The sequence below is a fragment of the Bactrocera dorsalis genome, chromosome 1 (genome assembly GCF_023373825.1).
Source record: "Bactrocera dorsalis isolate Fly_Bdor chromosome 1, ASM2337382v1, whole genome shotgun sequence".
Taxonomy (NCBI): Eukaryota; Metazoa; Arthropoda; class Insecta; order Diptera; family Tephritidae; genus Bactrocera; species Bactrocera dorsalis.
Window position 1 is genome coordinate 111,393,100 of NC_064303.1, and position 24,230 is coordinate 111,417,329.

At 35.7% G+C, this 24,230-nt stretch overlaps 4 protein-coding genes across 5 annotated transcripts in view; 2 read left to right on the forward strand and 2 right to left on the reverse strand.

The window, feature by feature from the left end:
• The window catches only part of LOC105230783 (trans-1,2-dihydrobenzene-1,2-diol dehydrogenase), a 67,795-nt gene extending 56,312 nt beyond the window's left edge, over nucleotides 1-11,483 (reverse strand). The window contains exon 1 of the mRNA XM_011211758.4: nucleotides 10,954-11,483. Coding sequence (XP_011210060.2) covers nucleotides 10,954-11,035 — 82 coding nt within the window. The 5' untranslated portion in view covers nucleotides 11,036-11,483. The remainder of the gene's footprint in view (nucleotides 1-10,953) is intronic.
• LOC105230785 (diacylglycerol O-acyltransferase 1) overlaps nucleotides 1-18,096 on the forward strand; it is a 31,200-nt gene extending 13,104 nt beyond the window's left edge. The window contains exons 2-11 of the mRNA XM_049457959.1: nucleotides 4,306-4,660; nucleotides 5,281-5,409; nucleotides 5,597-5,691; nucleotides 6,423-6,475; nucleotides 16,166-16,274; nucleotides 16,335-16,484; nucleotides 16,559-16,866; nucleotides 16,928-17,094; nucleotides 17,171-17,276; nucleotides 17,349-18,096. Of these exons, the coding sequence (XP_049313916.1) occupies nucleotides 4,359-4,660; nucleotides 5,281-5,409; nucleotides 5,597-5,691; nucleotides 6,423-6,475; nucleotides 16,166-16,274; nucleotides 16,335-16,484; nucleotides 16,559-16,866; nucleotides 16,928-17,094; nucleotides 17,171-17,276; nucleotides 17,349-17,585 (1,656 nt within the window). The 5' untranslated portion in view covers nucleotides 4,306-4,358 and the 3' untranslated portion in view covers nucleotides 17,586-18,096. The remainder of the gene's footprint in view (nucleotides 1-4,305; nucleotides 4,661-5,280; nucleotides 5,410-5,596; nucleotides 5,692-6,422; nucleotides 6,476-16,165; nucleotides 16,275-16,334; nucleotides 16,485-16,558; nucleotides 16,867-16,927; nucleotides 17,095-17,170; nucleotides 17,277-17,348) is intronic.
• Nucleotides 11,868-15,772, reverse strand: LOC105230784 (exportin-2). Its single transcript, XM_011211759.2, has 8 exons — nucleotides 15,401-15,772; nucleotides 15,185-15,336; nucleotides 14,411-15,118; nucleotides 13,863-14,346; nucleotides 13,497-13,799; nucleotides 13,279-13,435; nucleotides 12,911-13,211; nucleotides 11,868-12,842 (listed from the first exon to the last, which is right to left on the reverse strand). The coding sequence occupies exons 1-8, from the start codon at nucleotides 15,483-15,485 to the stop codon at nucleotides 12,114-12,116; spliced, it is 2,919 nt and encodes a 972-aa protein (XP_011210061.2). The 5' UTR covers nucleotides 15,486-15,772; the 3' UTR covers nucleotides 11,868-12,113.
• Nucleotides 18,097-18,918: 822 nt separating the features above from the next.
• On the forward strand, nucleotides 18,919-23,762 carry LOC105230779 (aspartate--tRNA ligase, mitochondrial). Of its 2 annotated transcripts, none has more exons than XM_011211754.4 (12): nucleotides 18,919-19,131; nucleotides 19,213-19,479; nucleotides 19,557-19,767; nucleotides 19,829-20,058; nucleotides 20,126-20,378; nucleotides 20,439-20,617; nucleotides 20,686-20,775; nucleotides 20,833-21,446; nucleotides 21,510-21,993; nucleotides 22,064-22,243; nucleotides 22,309-22,437; nucleotides 22,510-23,762. In XM_011211754.4, the coding sequence occupies exons 2-12, from the start codon at nucleotides 19,336-19,338 to the stop codon at nucleotides 23,374-23,376; spliced, it is 3,381 nt and encodes a 1,126-aa protein (XP_011210056.2). In that variant the 5' UTR covers nucleotides 18,919-19,131; nucleotides 19,213-19,335; the 3' UTR covers nucleotides 23,377-23,762. The 2 variants fall into 2 exon arrangements, with proteins under 2 accessions (XP_011210056.2, XP_011210057.2); XM_011211755.4 differs by having other exon boundaries at nucleotides 19,353-19,479.
• The last annotated feature ends 468 nt before the right edge of the window (nucleotides 23,763-24,230 follow it).

The window sequence follows — 24,230 nt, forward strand, 5'->3', positions numbered from 1 at the left end:
CGCTTGTTTTGCTGACCTATTTCTCATAAAATGATCTCTCTTTTCCTGTACAGATTTCACAACATATAAAAATGTAATTAAGTTTTTGTAAGACACAAATGCAAGCGCATAAGAATTTCTTACAAAGAAGGCTTCCAAGTTACCTTCGACAAAAGCTTATGGGTATGAAATATGGTTAAAGTAGCTCTAACAAAACATTTAAGTTCTTGGATCGAATTAGAAAAATATAAGAATGTGAACAAAATATGAAGAAAATATACAAAAATTTAAAATTTATGGACACGGGAGTTGAGCTTGTAAATAAGGATCTCCGCGCTTCCGAGAGAATTTCTTAAATAATTTACGCTTTTAAATAAAGACCTTTGCGCCTTCTGAAAGCGCAGAAAACGTGGAAGTTCTCTAATCCTCTTGCGGTTTATGTTGGAAAATCTGAGTGGATCTCAAAGTTTATGGTGAGCTTCTTTCGCTCATTATCCATTCACATATATGAGCTCTGTAGGTAATTTGCCAAAAGACAGCGCATTAGAATTAATTCGAGTTGAAGTTGAAGAACTGAAAAATACGTATTTTATGCGATAGAAAGTCGATCCACTTTGTAAAAAGTATATAAACAGAATATATTGAGGTAGCTCTTTTTGCTCTTTTTCCTCAAAATAATTTATACTCAATTAAATTTGAAAAAATGCAAAACTCTTCAATTTATGCGCCTCAAATTTACCATTTAATGGATAATGCAAACATCAAAATTAGAATAAAAACCAAAAAATAATAATAAAAACACCGACAGCTGAGAAAGCGAGGTGTCGCTTGTTTTCGTTTTCGCCAATGTTAATGTTGATTTCCTTTTTATTTTAATACTTTTGCTTTTGCGCACTTGCGTACAGGCACGGCGCCAAATATGAGAAGAAGTGCCCTTGAAAGGCAGCGATGGTTCAACAAACCGCGCAGAAGCCGTGTCGCTTCGCTGCATTGCTGCTATGGCTGGATTCACGAAATTATGCAGTCGGGGTTGAAGTGGTAATGAAATGGGGCGGGCAGCAGACAGCCGGCAAATTCGCATCATTTGCTATGGTTTCTTTTATTTGGCATGTGCAGGTACACGTTTCTATATATAGACATGTTAGACAAGCGGTGTGTACTCAAATCATTAGGGAACCAAACTAAGCCATCCAGAAAGATATTCCAGAGCTATTAACTCCAAATTAGGATGTTTTTCAAATTCTTTCTTCTGGCTACATATGAACACATTTATTAGCACTGTGGCAGCAAAAAGTATGTAGAAAATTGCGATAAAATAATTTATTCGCTAAAAAGGATAGGAACAAGAGTTAAAGTATGAAGAAAATTCCGTTTTTTAGTTCAAACATATTTTTAAGAAATATCATTATTTTTTACTGAATCTCTCACTGCGTAACAGTAGAGCTAAATATAAAGGGTAGGTTATTTTTATAAAGAAGATCTGCTAGGATATTCCTCAAAAATGTGTTGCCCCCTGTTTCTAGGAAAATTAAAGGTAAAATTTCAAGCAAAAAAATTTATAAGATTAAGAAGCCTTGACGAGATTTAAAAAAACTTAAAGCTGAAAACATATTTTGATCTCACTTTCCAGAAATTTTTAATTCGGTTAAACTGATAAGAGAAACGAATAAAAAAGGTGTTTAGGAAAGTTCATAAAAAGTAAAATTTGAGAAGTGTTGCCACCTGTTAAAAAATTTCCAATCGCTTAAACTGATAAATGTGGGTAAAGTTCATAAAAAATAAGTTTTGAAAAGAGTTGCCACCTATTAAAAAAATTTCATTCATAAGAAAATAAATTTTGAGGGGTTGCCACCTGTTTCAAAAAATTCCATTCGCTTAAACTGATAAATTGTGGGTAAAGTTCATAAAAAATAAATTTTGGGAAGAGTTGCCACCTGTTTAAAAAATTTCATTCGCTTAAACTGATAAAATAAAAGTAAAGTTAATAAAAAATAAATTTTGAGAAGGGTTGCCACCTGTTAAAGAATATCCATTGGGTAAAAAAATAACAAAAATAAAGGGTAAAATAATATACGAGTATTTGAGGTTGGAAAAACCAAGTGTGGGCGTGGCTGAATTTTAAAGGTTAAGTATGGAAAAAGCTTATAAGGCAATGTCGTAGATAATGAAAATATCTATAATTTTTGCATAAAGACTTAAAATTCAAAATTGATGTGATAAATTCAAAATAATATTAAAAATTTAGCCTTCTTTTCCCGACCCCAGATCGTCCGTGAATTATTTTTTTCTTAATGCTTGTTATTTTATCTCTCATTTCCGATGGGATTCATCCTATTATAATTTTTTTGTCTTAAAAAATTATCTACCCTGGTCTATAAGTGACGTAGATAAAAATATATTCGATATGAATAACGGTTTTTGTATTACTATAACAAAATTACTTAGTTTGTAGTATTTCCAATACCGCTACTAAGAATACAACTCCGATCATAACCTGGAAACATTCATCGTAGCTTCCGTTATATTACACTTTTAGGGTACCAATTTCTTCTTCAAAATTCTAACTTATTTGAGTATTTTTTTAACTATTTCGTTACCAAATATATTTAAAAATTTATAACAAGAAAATTTAAATAAAAAAAAGACATCTCAAGTACAAACGTCTCATGGCAAGCCTAACTAAATAGTTTATTGCTCTAAAAACGTCACAGTTCTTTGCCTTGTTGAAAGAGCCTCGTCAATGATTCATGATCTTTACATGGTCGCTTTTGTGTGACGTCACAGAGATAATAAGCCAATGACTTGAACTTATTTGTATGAAATCGTGTATGGATAACTACACACTCGTGTACGTGCCGAGAGCACGCTACCACTTTAAATTTGTAACGTATTGTGGTCAAACAAATAAATGATAATTAAATACCCACTTACTTAAATTTATCTCAAAAATGCAAACATTGATTAAAAATATTAAGATACTGAAAGCACACGGGAATCTGAAGTTAAATATAAATCCAAGTGCAGTGACCTTTAAACAAAAACATAAGATATATGCATATGAACAGTATATAAATACGAATATATATTTGTTCCATATATACAGAAATATTGTCATACGCCTAAACATACATACATATGTGTACATACTTATGTATATACTATTATATAATATATGTTTTGTGTACGTATTGCTCTCAGTTTATAAAGAGACGTTTCACGAAGGCAAAGCCTCCGGTATAGCCCCGCCGGATGACGCACGCAACTTCGCGTTAAATAAGAAAATGACTTGCAACTCTAGGGACTCCGTTGATAACATATTAATAATAGTAATAATATTTAATTACTTCTGATGAATATGTAGGCAATGGAATCGTGGTTCGAAAGCAGACATTTTATTGCGTTTTTCTAAAATATTTATATACATTTACTCTCCAAATTCATTATAAATATATGCGTTAGTAAATAATAATATAATTGGCGCATGAACCGGTTACACTACTCAACAAATATGAAGGAAAAATTTGCGACTGATGCGATAAAAGGTATGTGGGGTATTTGAGGGTCTTACACACTGGCAGAGACCTCTCAAACAATACAGAGTATCGCTTAATGATGACGTCATAGGAGAATTCCATTCAAAACTGCAAATTTTCAAGTGAAATGCGATATGAAACGAAGCTGACACAACCATTTGTGGTTAAATGCAATCTAATAAAAAGCCACAACATTGATATAATAAGATATTATGGTCGTGAGGTATTGATTCCTTCATTATTTGGCAATAATTTGTGGTAAAACGAAGTAAAAAAAATCATAGTAAACATCGAAAACGATTTTTATATGCATGTTTACCGTTATATCGAATGTAGTCGGTTCATCAATGTAATTTAAAGAAGAAAAATACAAATGCAAGGAAGTAAATTTCAAAAAAAAAATTAAAATCAATATAATTTCGGGTTTCAACAGGTATTATCAATAGGAATGGAATTTTATCGGTGATTTATAAGAACAATTAAAAATACAAATATTTTTTTTAGTTTTACTTTTTATACAATTTTAACACAATACTCAGAGTTCATAATTTTTTCAAGTGTTGATAAATAGACCGATAATTATTTTTTGGCTAATCTGCCACTAGCTAAAAATAGCAAAACAACATGATTATTAAATGTGACATTCCAGAAGCGCTCATAAAATTTTTAACTGCAATTTTGCAATAATATCTCGGAAAAATAACTCGAATCGTTTATATATACTCGTAATCTTTTCAAATGTTTTTTGTTTAGTGTGAAGTACAATTTTTCCCCCCCTTTTCATTATTTCCAGACTGAAAAAATACCACAACTGTTCACCACCCTCTCCCCCACAACAGCCAAAACATGCCGCAGCGTGAGCAAAATGGCGGTATGGGCATCATAAAAAAACTGCGACGTTCTGCCTCCGCCACCGAACACAATCTCAGTGAATTGCGCAAACGACGATCCAGTTCGGCATTGTTAGACCAAAATGGCATACCCATAGATCTGAATAAATATCGAAAAGTCTTGGACAAAGACGACAATGGCAATGGAAATGGAAATGGTGAAAAGAAGCAGAGATATCGGCGGACGCAGAGTGTGACACGTGCCGAGGAGATACAAAGTAAAGAGGAGAAACAACGTAAAGAACAGCCAGATAAACCGTAAGTTGCCGAGAATAAAAATTATAGTTTGTGTGAAAAAGCGTGGATGGTATAGAAAGCTTAATTAGGCGAAAGCTGATAAAGCAAGGCTTTAAGTTTAAGCCATTGAAAGTTTTTTAGTGAACATCTATAAAGATATCTATTTCTGGCCACGAAAACTTACAAATATTTCAATATTTTTAAAATGTTTATATTACTAAAAGCTTGACTGAAATAAGTATGCATTAAACTTTGCTGCTATAAGTGTCTATAATGGTTAATTAAAGCGCTAAAAGCTTTGAAAGTACAAACATATGAGCTTTGAATTTGATTATGGAACCTTAGAAGTGGGATAAGGCTAAGTAAACTTTGAGTGAAAGTTTATCCAAAGCTTATGAGAAAAAGTTTTTTTTTGAAAGTTTACCCAAAGCTTTCGTGTTTTAACCGTTCGTTTCTTTGTCGAAATTAGAAACATTGGAAACATTGGAAATTGGAAACATTGGCAGAGTTTGAAGTGGAATTCTTACAGAGATCAACTCCAAATTAAAAAAGGACGAAGCTGAACTTACCTGAGCTTTTTCGAAATATTCATAATATTGTGTTTTCTGCTTCTATTAAAACAATGCATTTGTTCTTTTCAGTTGCCACCGACCACGTGATTCACTATTTTCATGGAGTTCGGGATTTAGTAATTTCACAGGTCTCGTTAATTGGGGTTTCCTGCTTTTAACAATTGGGGGATTCCGACTGTGCTTAGAAAACCTGCTCAAGTAAGTATACAAATAATGGATTTGAAGAATAAATAAGTAAATAAATAAGTTCGCCCGACAAATTTTATTAACACAAAAAATAGTTTTCTGTTAGAATAGTAGAAGAATGAATAATATGTTCATAAAGTGTTAATAATCATCGAAAATGCACATCGTAAAATACCCTTTTTTTCATTTAATCTTGCAGATATGGCATCAGAATAAATCCCTTGGATTGGTATTATTTTATGAGTGGTAAAGATCAGGGACAAGAAGGTCACGCTTCGCTTTTATTGATTTTATGTAAGTATGAAAGTGCGAAAGAACAACTATAGAAGAAATGTATAAATTACACTGTGACACTAAAGTAGTGGTACAAAGTTTACTGATCTTGCCAAGAAGAAACATAACTTCAATCAATTTTAACAAAAATTCGTAAGTGTTGTTGCGTTTAGTGTGAGCTAGAAGGCAGTAAATCTTAAATTCTAAGACCAATATCAGCTCTTACAGCGAAAGAGGTCAATATTGATTATATTTACGAGACCAACGTTCAGAAGCTCGGAAGCAAGTTCTACGATTGTAGTAAATACATTTTATAAGGGAGAGAAAATAAATTATTAAAAATAAATGTTAAATATTTCAATGATCATTTAAATGAGTCAATAAGTTTACAGTAACGACAAACAGTTACGAGATAAATACAAAAAAAAAACGATAATTTCAAGGAAAAATCAGATTTAGAGGCTCCTACTACCTCGTCGGTGTGAGTTACGACTTTGCTGGCACTGCGCACTTGTTTTTTTTTTTTTTTAGAATAGAATGTTCAGCTCTGAGGAATATGTGTTTAAGGTCAAAGGGATGCCATAAAATGCCTCTGAACTATAAAAATTTAAAAATAAAAAATCACAATTTTCGTGTACTTTCAATGGAAAATCTTTACATGTCTTGGTCGAGTACTTAATATTACTAATAAAGGGGTTTTACTCTAATACCTACATATTGACTTTGTAAAAAAACAAAATATTTATTTACAGACTCTTTCGTACACATCTCAATATGCCTAATGGTGGAAAAGGGTCTAGCCATGGTGAGTTAGCATTTTTCTTTGAATTCTTATATTTGAATGCTTATCTATTTAAGAATAAATTGGGCAGAGTATTATGAGATAAGCTAGACTTACTCAGCATGTTTAGAATTTATACACGTACACATACATTTTTTACAGGCATTTTTTGTACTCATACATATGTATACGAGGGCTGTCCGATAAATAACCGACCTCAACGTGAAGCTAGCGGCACATCTGAAAAAAAAGTTTCTACTTCAAATTGTGCATATTATAATAGCTACTCGCCAAAATTTCAGAAATTTATCTTGCGCAATTATCTGTAATTAAATTTTTATTTTTGAAAGGCAATACGCCTTCACAAATCAAAGATGAGTTGGACTCTGTGTATGGTGACTCTGCACCATCGTTTACCACCGTAAAATTTTGGGCAGCTGAATTTAAACGTGGTCGCAGGAGCTTGGAAGATGATGAACGTCCTGGGCGTCCAAAAACTGTAACCACTAACGATAACATCGCTAAAGTTCATCAATTGGTACTAGACGACCGCCGGATTAAAGTTAGGGAAATAGTTGAGATTATGAAGATGTCAAAAGAAACTGTTTGTCACATATTAAACCAAGATTTGGGCATGAGAAAGCTGTCCGCGCGTTGGGTGCCGCGTTTGCTTACGCTAGACCACAAACGTGCGCGCATGAACATTTCCAGCGCTCTGTTGGCTCAGTTTAGAGGCAATAAGACCGAGTTTTGGCGCCGATTGATAACTGTAGACGAAACTTGGATTCATCATTATACGCCCGAAATAAAAAACCAATCTAAACAGTGGATTGAAAAGGGGGAACCAGCCCCAAAAAAACCTAAAGCTGTGTATTCGGCTGGGAAAGTGATGGCGAGTGTTTTTTGGGACAGCCATGGAATTATTTTTATCGACTGTCGTGAAAAAGGAAAAACTATAACAGGAGCATTCTACGCATCATTATTGGATAAGCTAAAGGAAGAAATTTCGAAAAATCGGACACATTTGCAAAAAAAGAAAGTCTTTTTCCATCAAGACAACGCACCATCTCACACCTCAACAGTCGCCATGGCGAAAATCCACGAATTGCGGTTCGAACTGCTTGACCATCCACCTTATTCACCGGATCTAGCACCAAGCGACTTTTTTTTGTTTCCTCAACTTAAAACTGCACTCGGCGGCCAGAGATTTTCGTCAAATGAGGAGGCAATCTCTTTCGTGAACTCGTATTTTGCAGACAAAGACGCCAAGTACTATTTGGAAGGGTTGCAGAGATGGGAGCATCGCTGGGAGAAGTGTGTGGAGTTACAAGGAGACTATGTAGAAAAATAAAAAAAAAAATTTGAAAAAGTCGCGTGCATCATGGTTAGGTCGGCTATTTATCGGACAGCCCTCGTAGGAACCACTATGCGCAGAATATGGTAAAAAGTAAAAATAAATGCTTTAAAATATAAGCAATGTGATCTTTAATCAAAGATAATCACTGATTATAGCAAACAGGCTGAAAATATTGTATCGTTTAAAAGAAATAATATCTTTTTTTGGCAAAAATTTGAACTTATTGTTCAATATAAGCATGGCAGACAGGCACGTAGCCAGGGGGAGGGCTAGAGGGCTGAAGCCCCCCCCGAAATAAGGAAATTTTTTAAATAAATCGCAAATAAAAAAGATTTATCACTGACTGAATCTTTTGAAACCCTTATACACAACTCAGCTCAAACCTATAACAGTCGTACGCAACTACACTAGACGGTGACTGAAAACTTATCAAAAGTCATACTTAAGCGTTGTACAGATCTCCATCTTGATATGGCGAAGTTGGTTGGCCAGGGATATGACGGAGCAGGAAACATATCAGGGCATTTAAGTGGAGTGCAAACCAGGATAAGACAACTGTATCCAAAAGCACGATATGTTCATTGCGCTAGTCACCGATTGAACCTTGCGCTTTCTAATACTATGTCATTACCTTCAATACGGAACTGCCTTGGTATTGTCAGTGAAATAGCAAATTTATTTAGAAACCATTCAAATGCAAACACAACTTTCCATTACGTCATACAGAAGCACGCACCAGAAAGCAAGGTTTATAGAAAGGCATGAAAGCATTATAAGCTTTGTGGAGCTTTTCAAATTCATTGTACTAAGTTTGGAAATAATTTCGAGTAAGACATGGTCCATTTCGTCTAAAGCATCAGCCTTCTTAGCAGCGGTAGAGAAAAGCGATTTTTTGCTTAGTCTATTCGTCTGTGAGCAATTGTTCAGCTTAACGCTGCCACTGTCTGTGTAACTCCAAGAAAAATCTATGGATTTTGTATCAGCAATGAACCGAGCCAAAGAATTAATAAGAACTCTGCACCAGATAAGAGAAACAGCGGATGGTTTTTTCAACGATATTTTCCAAACAGCATCACAAATGTCTAAAGATCTTTATGACATAGATCTTGTAGTGCCTAGAGTGACTTCGCGTCAAACTACTAGTGCTAATCCACCTTGCACAACCCCTGAAAGCCACTTCAGAGTTACAATATTTATTCCATGCGTTGATGCTCTGATTCAAAACATGACAGAACGTTTATTAGTGAATGAGGATATACTCTCGTCATTTCAAATTCTACTCCCAGGTTTTGCTGCAATTGATAATGCCGATTAAAAAATTTAACTATTTACTTCGAGGAGCAAATATCAATGACAGCATTAAAATCAGAGTATCGATTGTGGTGTGCCAGCTTATCAACAATAGATCCAACCATAGAAGTGTTGAAATTACTGCAACATTGCGATGCAACGTATTTTAAAAATATTCACTACCTGCTTACAATTTTACCAACTCTTCCAGTGAGGACCGCTTCCTTCGAAAGAACTTCTTCAACCTTAAAAAGAATAAAAACTTTACCACGCAGTGTGATGGGCAATGAGCGGCTGAGTGCACTTGCTGTTATTGCAGTGCACTGGGATATTAAAATAGATCCAGATGAAGTAATTAATGATATGGCAAACAAGAAGAAAAGAAAAATATTACTTATTTAAGTTACAACTACCAAATAATTTAAGTAATACGTATATGAATTTATATTGTTTTTTTTTTTAATAAACAGAAAATTCAAAGTTTATATATGTTTTTACTTCAGCCCCCTCCGAAATGAAAAGCTGGCTACGGGCCTGATGGCAGACCTCACTCTTGTCAATCTGTAATACACCCGAGCTGGTTTGGATTCTTATGTGGCCAATGACTGTCAAATCGGCAGCATTGTCTCCAAACATTTTGCGAACTTGGGCTTTGTTTCTGAAGGGATTAATAAGCTATGTTATAAATTCAGAACCCTGAGTCTAGTCGCCTAACATATCAACGGTATGAGAAATAAGAATATCTAACATCCATACTCAAGTTCGAGTAATTTATTATCAGATATTGGTAGTCGGAAAAGTCTTTTCGTACTTTGTTAAGAATGTCGTTGCAGTGTCATACTATCTAGTGTTGGAAAGATGAGATTTCTAACTTTATTTAACCAAAATAAATTTAATTCGGGGAAGTTGAAAAAAACTTACAGCTGTCCAAAAATGAGTGAAAATAATGAAGAAATTCGCTATATTTTGAAATTTTTGTATAAAAAAACGGAAGAATGCCACGCAAGCCACCAATGAAATTTTTGAAGTTTACGAAGAAAATCGATGTTTGGGTACCACATGAAATTTCCTGTGAAAAATTTAATGGACCGAATTAACATCTGCGATTCTTTGCTGAAATGAAATCAAATTATGGAAAAGATTGACCAGGACGGTCACATAAGCAGATCAAATACGACAATAATGTGAAAAAAAGATCGTGGCCTAAGCGTGGTGAAGTTCAACAAATGCTGGCTACAAAAAGAAGCTCGATGTATGGGAACCACATGAATTGTCTCTGAAAAACTTAATGGACCGATTTAACATCTGCGATTCTTTGCTGAAATTAAATGAAATCGAACCACTTCTGAAGTGAATGGTAGCAGGCAACAACTGATGAGATTAAAGCAAGCAATCGAAAAAATGACCAGAACTGATCAACGGAAAGAGCTTCATCTTCCATCAGGACAACGCTAGACCACACACATCTTTGATGATTCGACAAAAACTGGGAGAGCTTGGTTGGGAAGTTTTGATACATCCACCATATAGCCCTGACCTTGCACCATCGGACTACCATTTGTTTCGGTCAATGCAGAACTCTCTTAAAGGAGTAAAGTTGGCTTCAAGGGAAGCCTGTGAAAATTAGTAGTCGCAGTTTTTTGCGATAACTTCACGGCGGCGCATTTCAACAAAAAAAAAAAAAACCAAGGCATATGTTCCTTTGAAACATGCGCATATAAAAATAGTTTTATGACACTAATAATCCCACCAGAAAAATATATTTTAGAAGAAATAACAGTACATAATTAGTTGTTGCTTCAATCTCCTGGCCTACCTTACAATAAATGCAATGAAAGGTTAAGTTGCCACTTACCTTTGCCACCTTGCATGCACGATAGTTGGCGGTTGAGAATATTTCTTGACTTGTATAGAATTTGTATCCAAAATTTATGCATTGCTAGTTAGAAAATGACGATTAACTGAAGATTTCGGCTTTTTCTAGACTTGCATTGAGTTTTGGTATTTGTTGATTTGAAATAAACTTGCTATTTTTTTGTTTCGGTTTTTTGATTATTTTCTAATTTGTGGTTTTGTTTTGTTTTTGAGCGAAAACTTTTAAATTTTGAATATTTATTATGATTGTACGGAAATTTTTATGGGCTTTTGAAAACTGTTATGATAAAATTTATGATTTTTTGAAAATGTTTTAGAAAATTTTTAGTTTTTTTGAATTTTGATGATGTTTCAAAATTGTTATATTTCGAAACTTTTTATTATTTTTTGAAAATTCTTACGGTTCTTTGAAAATTGTTATAATACGAAAATTTTTGATGTTTTGAAAATGTTTATGGGTTTTTGAAAATTGTTGTAACACGAAAATTCATAATAATTTTTCGAAATTGTTGATTTTTCCAAAATTTTTATGTTTCAAAATTTTGATATTTTGGAAATTTATTATTATTTTAGAAAGTTATAATAAATTTTTGAAAATGTTTATGACTTTTTGAAAATTTTTATGATTTTTTGAATGCGTTTTTGAAAAACTTTTGGGAAAATTTATTGTTTTTTGCTTTTGCAATTTTGGTTGAAAGCAAGTGAGAGCACTGAAGTTTATTTCAGTGATTTTTGAAAAAATCAATTATTGAAAGCAACAAAATAAAAATTGGAAAACGAATAACCATAATTCATGATTGAATCACGGCAAAACCGCATAACCGGATCGTACTCGGCTTCACACGAATTTGCTCGCCAACAGTCATTATTCTCTTAATTTTGATTTAAATTAAATTTTAAAAATTAACGCAATAATTATATTTGAAGTAACGGACAAATTACGACAATAAATGTGATAATATATAGAATTTCACACGCTTACAACAAATAATTATAACAATAAATGCATACAAATGCGCGTGTGTGTGTATAAAAAGGTTAATAATTTTTAACTGGCCAATTTAGTGCCGTCTACAGCTTAACTTTATTAGGATTTATTTATATATTCGTTATTATTAAAATTGTTAACAATGTACGCCTTTAAGCTATGCGCACACCAGCCTGGTCGCAGTACTTTTGCAAAGCCTGCTTGTGATTTTCGCCGATGGCGGCCACCAGGGTGGGTACTTCGCCTGGGCGTGTTTGCGCCAGCTTGGCCAATGACTCGGCCAAGTACTTGCGGCCGTCCGTTATGTCAGCGAGAAAATCTTGTGATTTCGGCTGTGCATAGCTTAGTTGTGAGAAGGCGGCCTGGTAGCCGGGCGCATCATCGACCTCGACGAAATGATCGCCATCCAAAGTAGTCTGATCGGGTGGCAGCTCGAAGAGTTCAACTAATGCCTGCAGCAGTGGCGACCAGCGTTGCACATAGGGTGGTGCCAGCATTGCCGGGCATTCTGTGAGTATTTTGGCAATACCCACGGCAACGATCTTACGATCCATCTCCGATGAGACCTTCGCCATGTCCGGTATGAAGACACGATCAATTACCATACCGAACATATTCGCTTGTATTTGATCGATGAGTTCCACCAAAGCGACTGCGCTCATTTTGGCCGTGTAGTAGCAGAGGAAAACTATAATGCCGCGCAAATATTTGGTGGTCTTCGAGAGTGATAAGCGCTGGAAGAGCAAGGCGAATATCTGACGCATATTGGGCTGCAGCTGTTCGGTGGGATAGTAGGCGAGTAAATTCTGCATGAGATAGAAACCCTCGTGATCGTTCGATTTGGAGGCAATCATTTTCTGGAATACACCCAAAACGGCATTCTGTAAATAAAAAAAGGGTGTTGAAACAGTTTCCGATTTAAAATATCAATGTTGCTGTAAAATATTACCAGTTTGCCCAAGGCTACAATTTGTGCGGAGCCTTGCTTGATAAATGCCGTTATTAAACGTATAAGTGGCGTAACGTTGCCTGGGCGATCCCACAGTGCAGGCACCAACAAACAAGGGAAGAGCGCCCAATACGGTTCGGGTATGGAGCCGCTACCCTCGCGTATTTCCAATAACAAAGAAAGCATTTGGAAAACATAAGGCATAAATTCCAAAATATCTTGCTGTAATATGCCCTGAAAGACGGGAAATAGTGCCTCTTCAAAGGAGCTCACGGCAGCGGGCTCCGTTTTGCAAACAATTCTTGAAAAATGGGGAAAAAAATATTTAAAATACAAAAACGAAATGAAACAAATTCAATCGCACTCACTTCACGGCCAAAGAGAGCGTTTCGAAGAGATAATGGTTGAAATGTGGACGCGATGGATTCTTCGCAACCAAAGTGAGAATCTCCGTTAGGCGCGGCAATGCAACGGCCATATATGGCATAGTGGCCTCCTGCAGTGTGGAAAAACTGCGCATAATGGCTGCAAAAGATGTCAAGAACTCACTTAGTTGACACACAAAAATATAGCCTCGTATACAAACCTTTCATCACATATTCATTTTCATTGGAACCGGGTAGCGACAATGTACCGAAAAGTCCGGTAAGCAAATCATTTGTAAATGGCGCTAAATGCTGTGCCGTAATCAACGGTTGCTGATTGCTGTCGCGCATCACCAGTATTTTTTCTATAGCGCAGGCCGCATAACTGTGCACTACAACGCTCTCTGCCGGCAGATGACGTATCAAGTGTGGAATGCAAGCTAGTAGAGTTTGCGGGCCTAAAATACTGCGGAATACCATGATGAATTTAATGGCGGCAGATTTTAAAACCGGCAACTCATTAACTGTAATAAAATTAGAATGTATATTAGACTCATTTTCACTTTAAAAACTAATTTTATACTTACTATTGGGACGCTCCAGTTCGGGCACAATATGTTGAGCGCAAAATTGTGGTAGTGGCACCAATTCGGAAATATGTGTAATGCCATGTTTTTGTGTGCCGCCACGTGATGCCAACGAAGTGACTAAGTAAATGGCTGTGTCCTTGGCGCGCCAATTTGCTGAAGGATTCTCTTTATATTTAGCCAAGAGTATTTCTAAATATTGGCCGAAGATGGCGAATATTTTCGCTTCAAAATTCTGACTCAAAGTCTTGACGAGGTCACAGGCTGCACGACGGCGTGTATCGATATCGGAACCTTCAATATCACGGCGTATATACTCTTCAGGGCTGTCCTCAAATAACTCTTCGTCGGATTGACGGAAATCCAAATTTGGTATGACCACTTTCTCACAAATATTGGCGAGTATTTCTGGGTTCTCAAATATTTTGCGATAATGATTACGCTCAGCCACAACCGATAAAAATTGCAATGCATTAGAAACGAGCTAAAATGAAATTGGAGTAATTCAAAGTTTACAATTCGAAGTATGTATTATTTTATGTATCTACCGCATCATATTTGGTTTGATTGCCGGTCTTTACAAGCAATTCCCAAACGGCTGTCACGAAGGTCTCCATGTACGAACCGAACTCTTCATCGTATTTCTGTGCATATAAACCAATATTCTCACAGATTTGTGAACGCAAGTGTTCTAAAACACCTGCATCCTCATCATCACCCGTATGCAAACAAGGTACATCGACTGTGAGCAACTCATGGAATGATTTCATCCATGTTTGCATATTATCCTCAAAGAACTCTGGTAAGTCTTGGGAGTTAAGTGAGAAAAATACTTTACAAACCAACACCAAAGAACCATAAATAACTTTCAGCGCTGCTGTATTATTCTCGTGCACTTTAGTCAATTGCATTGTGGCAAGCAATAAATCAGTCAAAGGTTTGGCCATGCGGTCCAAAACCAATTTGATTTCTTCCCATAAACTTTGTGATTTGAACTCGTAACGATAGCGTTTAAAGAGTGAATGTGCTGTTTGCAAAACTCCGTTAATCACATTAAAATCGCCAGTAGCAAATTTTTCCACCATCTCGTCGATAAGCTGTGGCCATTTCTTTGGAAAATCATGTTTGCCAATTATGCTCACGGCATCGCTTAGTTGTTTCTGCAATGCCGTAGGCGAGCGTAACATAAGCGTAACAATCAGTGTTTTAATCGTGTTACGATCGTCTTGATGTATTTTGTCGGGGCCATCTGTATCCTAAAATAAATTACGAAAAAAATTGAAATTTTAAATGCGTAACGTATTTTGTGTTGCAGCACTTACTTCATGCGCTGCCCAATTACGTTTCACGTAGTTCTTGAATGCAATGGCACCGGCAATACGTATTGTCATATCCACCTCTTGCTTGTCGATGAGATTCAACAATAGTACGGCATAATTACGCTGCACTTCAATTGATTCCAATAACTTTTCCGCTGTAACCGAAAATATGCAATAAATATTTCGATTTCAATTTTATTTTATTAAAAATTTCCGCACCTGGTCGCCGCACATTGGGATCAGGACTGAGCGTCTGCTGCAAATAGCCGCCTAACTGTTGCAAATTCGTCTCATTAATTTCCATATCTTTTCTTTATTATTTACAGAATACACTGCACAAAACTATAAGTATACTTATTAAACTTTATATTTTATATAAATTCCTTTAGATGATTTCACTTAGTTACACACAATTAGAAAATATACGAGTGACGAAATTTGCCAATCACACAATCAGAAACGAATCGCAAACGAATGATCAGAAATGTGAAACGCGCTATAAAATGTGTAGCGAAAACCGTTGCTCTGCGATTTTACTTTACACGCATATTCGCCTTTGTGCGCGACCGCATATGAACTTGGCTGCGATTCAGATGCCTGCGATAACTGGCAGCCGTTAGCATTAGAGTGTGCTTTGTATTGGAAATAGTTTTAATTTTTTTAATAATTATGCATTTTATTTCAATATATAGGTATTTTTTTTTATAATATATATGTGGTATCTCTATACAGTAAAAGCAGCTGCCGTAGTTGCGCTAGAATGTATATTGTATATATGTAGAGGAATTACACTACATTCAAACAATTATGGAATACGTTCCAAATATAAACTCATCTCTAGAAAACAGTTTACAGGAAATGGATGTTAAATCATATGGACATATTTTAAATAATTAAAAATCAACTTCACTAGATTTACAATAGTAGTAATAATAAAAATATATAATCTTATTAAATAATATACAAAACAAATTCTTCTTGCAGGAAATCCTTTCAGAAACCTTTGGAATGTTCGTGCAAGTAACCAATATAATATTGGTCGTTTTCTTCCCGGTGATCATAATTCACCTGAAGGGTGAAGCTTTCAGTTTAAGTAATAAAATAATTGTAAAACTTTTTAAAAGTAATCACTAAAAGTATATCTTATTCCTAGTGGGCGCTTCTACTGTATGCTTTATTTATTCCTTACTATTTCTGAAGCTATGGAGTTACGTGCAGACGAATATGTGGTGTCGGCAGACCTACTACCTTAAGCAGTACAATCCTCGTGAGAGGCGACCAAGTATAACAGTGGCAGAACTGCGTAAGTCCCCACTATTTGTATACATGAACCGCTTTGAAAGTCAGTTAACTCATTTCTCTTTTTTAATGTTGCAGGAAATGGTTACTTGGGCGATGAAATTGATGAGGATATACCAAAACTGGTGCAGTATCCTGACAATCTCTGCTATAAAGACTTATTCTACTTTCTACTTGCACCCACATTGTGTTATGAGCTAAACTTCCCCAGAACCACACGTGTACGCAAGCGTTTCCTGTTGAAGCGTCTACTGGAAGTGCTATTCGGTTTCAATGTTATTATGGCTCTATTTCAACAATGGATTATACCGTCGGTACGCAATTCACTTATACCCTTCTCCAACATGGAAATTGGGTTGGCCACTGAAAGGCTGCTTAAGTTGGCGGTAAGCTGGAATATTTTTAAATATTTATACGATTTACTTATAATATTTTGTTGTTTTACAGCTACCTAATCACCTGGTTTGGTTGTGTTTCTTTTACTTGCTCTTCCATTCATTTTTGAATGCCGTTGGTGAATTATTACATTTCGCTGATCGCAACTTCTATTGCGATTGGTGGAATGCAAACAATATTGATACGTTCTGGCGCACATGGAACATGCCAGTCCACAGGTAACTCCAAGCGCATATTCATGTTTACATATGTACATATGTATATAATTTCAAAATTTTTGTATATATCGTTTAGATGGTGTGTTAGACATTTATACGTACCAGTTGTGAAGATGGGATACTCGTCCGCTCAGGCGTCTACTATCGTTTTCCTAATAAGCGCCTTCTTCCATGAATACTTGGTATGAAAATATTTTAGCGAATTTTTTTCTTATTTAATGTTTATATTTATTTGCCTATTTCTCCTGCCTCAGGTATCCATACCATTGCAAACTCACAAAATATGGGCCTTCCTCGGTATGATGGGTCAGATACCCTTATCGGCGATTTCAAAATCGATTGAACGTAAAATGGGTCCACGCATGGGCAACATTATTGTTTGGGCATCGATAATATTGGGACAACCGTTATGTATAATGATGTACTACCATGACTACGTTGTGACGCATTATCACGATGCGTTGAATAGCACCGTTTACACTGAAGGCTAGATTTTATAATTTAATACGTTTTATACCACATTGGAAAGCGATTAGAAACGAGTACTTAGAATGTAATGCAAGTAAACTTTGTGAGAGCGGTAGCACATGTGAATGACAGACTTTGCTTTAATAAGCAAAAGGCTAAAATATTTGTCGGCAAATTGTTATTATTATTTGCTGTTTTTATAAAAAAATAATGCATGTTAATTTAAGCTGTTATATTTTTGCCACTCAACAAAGAAAGTAAGAAATTTGATAATGGCAATGACTTTGAAGCACATTTTAGCGTTACTTGATAGACTTTTAGACATAAAATGAATTGTTTTGCATTTAAAGAAATTTTTGATTGTTAAGTTAAACTGCATGCTTTAAACTAAAGTACATACATATGTAATAGTGTTGAATTAAGTTTTGTAAATAAAAAAAAAACACACACACATTAAAAGAGAAAATATAAAATTGAAAAGTGATAAATATGCATATAGCGTACATACACGTACAAATATATGTATAATTAAAACATTTTGTTTCATTTTATCATTTTATAGCAATTCTATCGCTTTTCGTAATGGCTGTTTTATGACACAACTACAAATGTGTCGATTCACGTACAAAATTATTAATAGACGTCTTTCAAAACCACTTTTAATGAATATTCTAACACTTTGCAAAGCTGCGATATCATATATTTAGTGAATAACTTATAGATTTATGATTATACATACAAATTTAATCCAATTATAAAAACAGGAAACAGTGTATAGCTTTAATGACTGATCAGATTTTTGACAGTTGTTAGTGATGAAAAAAACGATTTTCGGTACTAGTGATGACATTTTTTAAAGATTACTATGTAAAAAAAAAATCGAAGTGAAAACCTCTGTCAGAACCATGGAAGACTAATTGGATAATTTTGTTCAAGGCATCAGTAAAACAATTACAATGAAGCTTTAGGTGTTTTATTTACATTTTTTGCATAATTAATGCTTTCATAGCTGAAAAACTAGTCCATAAAATATTGTTTGTCTCAAAAAGCTTTGCTAACGAGACAATATTTCTGATGCTTCATGAAATAAATACCTTACTTCTGTTTGGTGATGGAATAGAAAATATATATTTACAAGGACAAGTACAAAAGAAACAACTCCCTAATTCTTAAGAGATGGATACACTCCTAAAGAACAACACCACAGTTATACGGATATGTTTTAACAATTAAGATACCGAAATAACCCTCATAATTTCATAGATTAGTTTATTGCTGGGCAAATTATGATGAATTTAAGGGAACTTAGCAACTCTGTTTAAGTAAACGTCGTTCACTATGTTTCTGTTTCTGTTTCGTTTCGTGATTCGTCGTTTGGTCTGTCTGTGCGATTTTTCGGTATCCGCTCTTGTGCCCTTAATTTATTCGATATTTGCTGATAGTAATTGCTTTTATTGTGCAATTTAGTAATAATTTCATACATTAGTGAAGTTACAAACGTAATAAACGTTTAGTGATAATAAAAAGAAGATAAACTTGCGCTAAATTAGTGTTTAAATTTTAAGAAAGGTACGTCGACGCCGACGTCAACGTTTGTATTATTCTGCTTAAATTTTTATTTTCCTTTTGTATCGCTTTTTCGTTGTGCAGCGCTTACGAGGGGGATACATTTTTATCGCTGAACTGATATTTAGTTACTCCCCATGTGATTGGGGAACGTATTACTAAATATATTTCTATTATTTTGTTATAAATTTTGTTTATGTAAGAACAATGCTCTTAATTTCTAGGAGTTTGTGGCGTAGTCAGCAATTCAGTTACTTGAACAGACTTAAAACAGTCGAGACAATAGCAGCAAGGCAGACTGCGCTCATAAAAACCTGTGAAGCGGCAGCAGCAGCAGTACCGGTAAATCACGTAAGTACTTGCTTCGATTTAAGGGTGGTAGTATTCGCATTTTAACATTGAAAACTGGACACTCTATTTAACTACAGTCAATGAGCGGTCGAAATCGTGCTGGTACTGGAAGTGGCGGTGGCCGATATGGAGGTGGTGGCTATGGCGGCGGTTATGGAGGGGGTGGCGGTGGAGGTGGTTATGGAAATAGTGGCGGCGGTTATGGAGGTGGTAGTTATGGTGGAAACGGTGGTTTCAATAACGGTTATAACAATTATAGCGGCTCCAACGATATCAATCCCTTCAATAGTGAGTATGATTATGATGTAATTACTTCAAATGTTCTGCATGAAATTATATTTTTCCATAGGGCAAGTACCTAACGATCTCATGCAATTGATGAGTGCAATGGCGAACAATTTCAATATGAATCCGCCACCTCCACCACCAGCGCGCATGTCATGCGGAGAGCTGCGCGCCAACCATATGGGCATGTTGGTTGAGTTAACGGGACGGCTTATTAAAAAGCGTGTTTCGCGCTTTGTAGAATTACGTGATCGACATGGTGGTGCATCGCAATTGGTTATTTTGGAAGATAAGGTACACTCGCGTAAAAAACACATTGAAGTACCATTTTGTATGCAAATGTTATTTCTATACTCTATAGTATCCACGTATAGCACGTCGGATGCAGAATATGCCGGAAAATACCACTTTAACCATAACCGGCGTAGTACACCGACGACCACAAAATTCTTGCAATCAAACTATGCCGACCGGTGAAATCGAAGTGGAAGTTCAAGAAATTGTAAATATTGAATTTCCTGCTGGTGTTAAAAGCATGGGCAATAAGCGCACTTACAGCACAATGGCAAAACAAAATAACTGTGGCATCACCAGCACAGAATATAAGATAGCCAGTGAGTGAAAAATATTAATTTATACGCGTGTATGTACTAAATAGATTTTTTAAATTGCAGAGAGCGAAAATATACTGAAGTATTTTGAAAATCGTGATTTTACATGCAATGATTTGCGACGTGAAGATATAGGCAAGAATGCCACGCTAGTCGGATGGATACCACAATCCAAAACAGCCAAATTTTTACAGTTGAAAGATGGCTATGGACAGACGCAAATCATAGTAGAGGACCAAACGGTAGACCATTTTAAAGATATGTTTTTAAAAAATAATTTATATATTTTGCTAACTCTTTTTCATAACAGTTGCAAGAAACTTGTCTCAGCGCACCCGAAGGCACCGTTGTGTTAGTTTCAGGCAAAGTTTTGGGACGGCCGCGTGCCAATATAAATTTGGTAAGTGCAATATTTTAACTTTTCGAAAATTTATATCATTATTTTATTTCAATTTAGAAATACGACACGGGCGAAGTAGAGATATTGGTGGATACTATAAGGATCTTGAACCCCGATGATCCTTATGAAGGTCCCATTAAAAACAAAGAGAAGGTGCAAAAGATGTCAATCGATGATTTAGAAGCTGAAGATGCAACTAATAATGGCAATACAGCTAAAAACGGCGCCGGCAGTCGAGGAGGTGCTGGTGAAAAGAAAGTAGCCGATTTGAATAAATTTGCTGGACGTACGCATACATGCGGTGAATTGACAATAGATAATGTCAACGAGAAGGTGACAATTTGTGGCTGGCTGGAGTTTCAACGTATGGGCAAATTCTTCATATTGCGCGATGGTTACGGAGAAACGCAAGTGCTGCTTACAAGCAAAGCTAAGGGTTTAGAGAATTATCCAAATGGCTTCTCGCTGGAGTCCATTATACGTGTCGAAGGCACGGTTATACCACGACCAGCCGCCACTATAAACGCAAATATGGGAACCGGGCACATTGAGGTCGAGGCTGAAAATGTGGAAGTGCTCAATGCGGCTAAGAAGAATTTGCCATTTGAAGTGCGGCGTTATAATCGCGCTGGTGAGCGTTTACGCTTAACACATCGCTACATAGATTTGAGGTGCGTTGCACGTGTTATTTGGAATTGGTATATTTATATATATGTATATACTTTTTCTCGTAGATTCACTGATATGCAGCAAAATCTTCGCATGCGTTCCGCCGTCATAATGAGCATGCGTGAGTATCTGATTAACTTTTTGGGTTTCGTCGAAGTGGAGACACCCACACTCTTCCGTCGTACTCCAGGCGGCGCACAGGAGTTCGTTGTGCCCACCCGCAAGCCGGGTCACTTCTATTCACTCGTGCAGAGTCCTCAACAGTTCAAGCAAATGTTGATGGCCGGCGCAATTGATCGTTACTTCCAAGTGGCACGTTGCTATCGTGACGAGGCCACGCGTCCGGATCGCCAGCCGGAGTTCACACAGCTCGATATTGAGTTGTCATTCACATCACGTGAGGACGTCATGAAATTGATTGAGGAATTATTGCGTTATTCGTGGCCGAAACAATTCCACGCCATTCAGACGCCCTTCCGACGCATCACATATGAGGAGGCCATGGAGAAGTATGGCACCGACAAGCCAGATATACGCTTCGGCTTCACAGTGAGTGTCATAATGTGCTTTTTTACCCATAAAATTTGCTTAAAAAAAATTTCTGTACTCAAAATTCTAGTTGCAAAATGTCACCGATATAATTGAGAAAAATGAGAAATTCGCTGAGAAATTTACGAATTTGGGTGCTTATGCCATCGTTATACGTGGCTCTGAGGCCATTTGGAACTCCACGGCACGCAAACATTACGAGAGCATCAGCAGACAATTTAACGGCACATTATTTGTACGCAAATTTTTGGTAAGTAGGCCGCTGACGTTATCCACTCCGTTCTCCTAAATCAACTTCTTGCTTTCTACCAACAGCAATATAAGGACGTGCTCGATCGTTTGAACAAATTATTGGGCGATGAAGTGGCGCACGAATTGATTGAGAAATTCGATTTGGAAGAAAATGATCTGTTGTTCCTCGGTATCGGTGAAAAGCGTGAAACTGTGAGTCTTGCATTGAAATTAAGTATAAATTGGTTACTCATTTTGATTCTGTATTCGCCTCTCTATTTACAGCAAGCCCTAATGGGACGCATACGCCTCGACTATCACAATTTCAATGCCGAAAATGTTAAGCGTGTGCGTAAAGAGAACAAATTCCTTTGGGTAATAGATTTTCCAATGTTTGAGCGTAATCCAGAAACGAATCAATTGGAGAGTGTACATCACCCGTTCACTGCACCACACCCGGACGATATGGAAGTCTTCATGAATGCCAAAGATGATCAATTGGAGAAGGTGCGTTCGCAAGCGTACGATTTAGTACTGAATGGGCAGGAAATCGGTGGCGGTTCAATACGTATACACGATCGTGATATGCAACATTTCGTACTTGAACAAATCCTTAAGATTCCACATGAGCATTTGAATCATCTATTGAACGCATTAGAGTCTGGTTGTCCACCACATGGTGGCATCGCACTGGGGCTTGATCGTCTAATTGCCATTATATGTCGAGCGCGTTCAATGCGTGATGTTATTGCATTCCCGAAATCGTTGAACGGACGTGATCCGCTCTCGAATGCGCCCGTGCCCATTTCAGATGAAGAGAAGGCGCTCTATCATTTAGCCGTATTAGAGAGTACAAACAAATCGACCGAGCATGCAATGGAGGATGATGATCCGGACGCCGCACGCAGCACACCGTCACCGGAACCTTCCAGAGAAGCTATGTTAGTCGATAATGAAGATGTGAAGCCGGAGCCGGTTGAAGACGAAGTAACTGCTGTCGATTCGATGAATGACGAAGAGAGCGTGCCGGCACAAAAGGCGATTAAAAAAGAGACTTCCGAATCTCCTGCTCCTGCTGTTCCCACACCCACAGCAACTCCCAAAGCCGCCGCAAAGTCTAAGCGAGGCGTTGCCGCCGCAATAAGAAAGTAAACTGCTTATTTTTAACTAACACAAAGATACACATGCATACATATGTGTAAGTTTCTCTAGCGTGCATCATGCCGTTATGCATAGTTTTATCTACACATTATTTATATATATATATACTGATTGTATACTAAAAACAAAAATAACCTCCTGCTATATTACCCTTTAAAAAGAAGCAAAGTCATTGGAAGCTTAATATTTCACAATATATCTGTATGTATACCTATTAAGAATTTTACCCATATTGCAGGAGCGTATTTGACTATTTGTTTACATTTATTGACATTTCACATAAAACTGTAATTTCATATTTAATTGATTTACTGAACAAAAATTCGTTTGAAATTAAGAAAAGGAACGCCAATAAAGAAAGTACTCCAAAAACGAAAGCGCCTGGGTTTTTTTTTATTTTTAATTGTTTGTTTTTAATTTTTTTTCTTTTTTTTAATTTTTTTCTTTTTATTTTTTTTTAATTTTTGTTGTTTAAATTTTTTATTTGTTTTTAAATTATTTAATGTTTTTTTGTTAATTTTTTTTTAATTGTTCTTAATTTTCTGTTTATTTTTTTTGTTAATTTTTTTAAATTTATTTTGGTAATTTCTTTTAATTTTTTTGTTATTTTTTTTTTAAATTTTTTTTTTTAAATTTTTTTTAAATTTTTTTTTATTTTTTTTTTATTTTTTTTTTTAATTTTAAAATTTTTTTTTTTTAATTTTTAAAATTTTTTTTTTATTTTTTTTATATTTTTTTTTTTAATTTTTTTTATTTTTTTTTTAATTTTTTTTTTTTAATTTTTTTTAAATTTTTTTTTATTTTTTTTTTATTTTTTTTTTTAATTTTTTTTTTTAAGTTTTTTC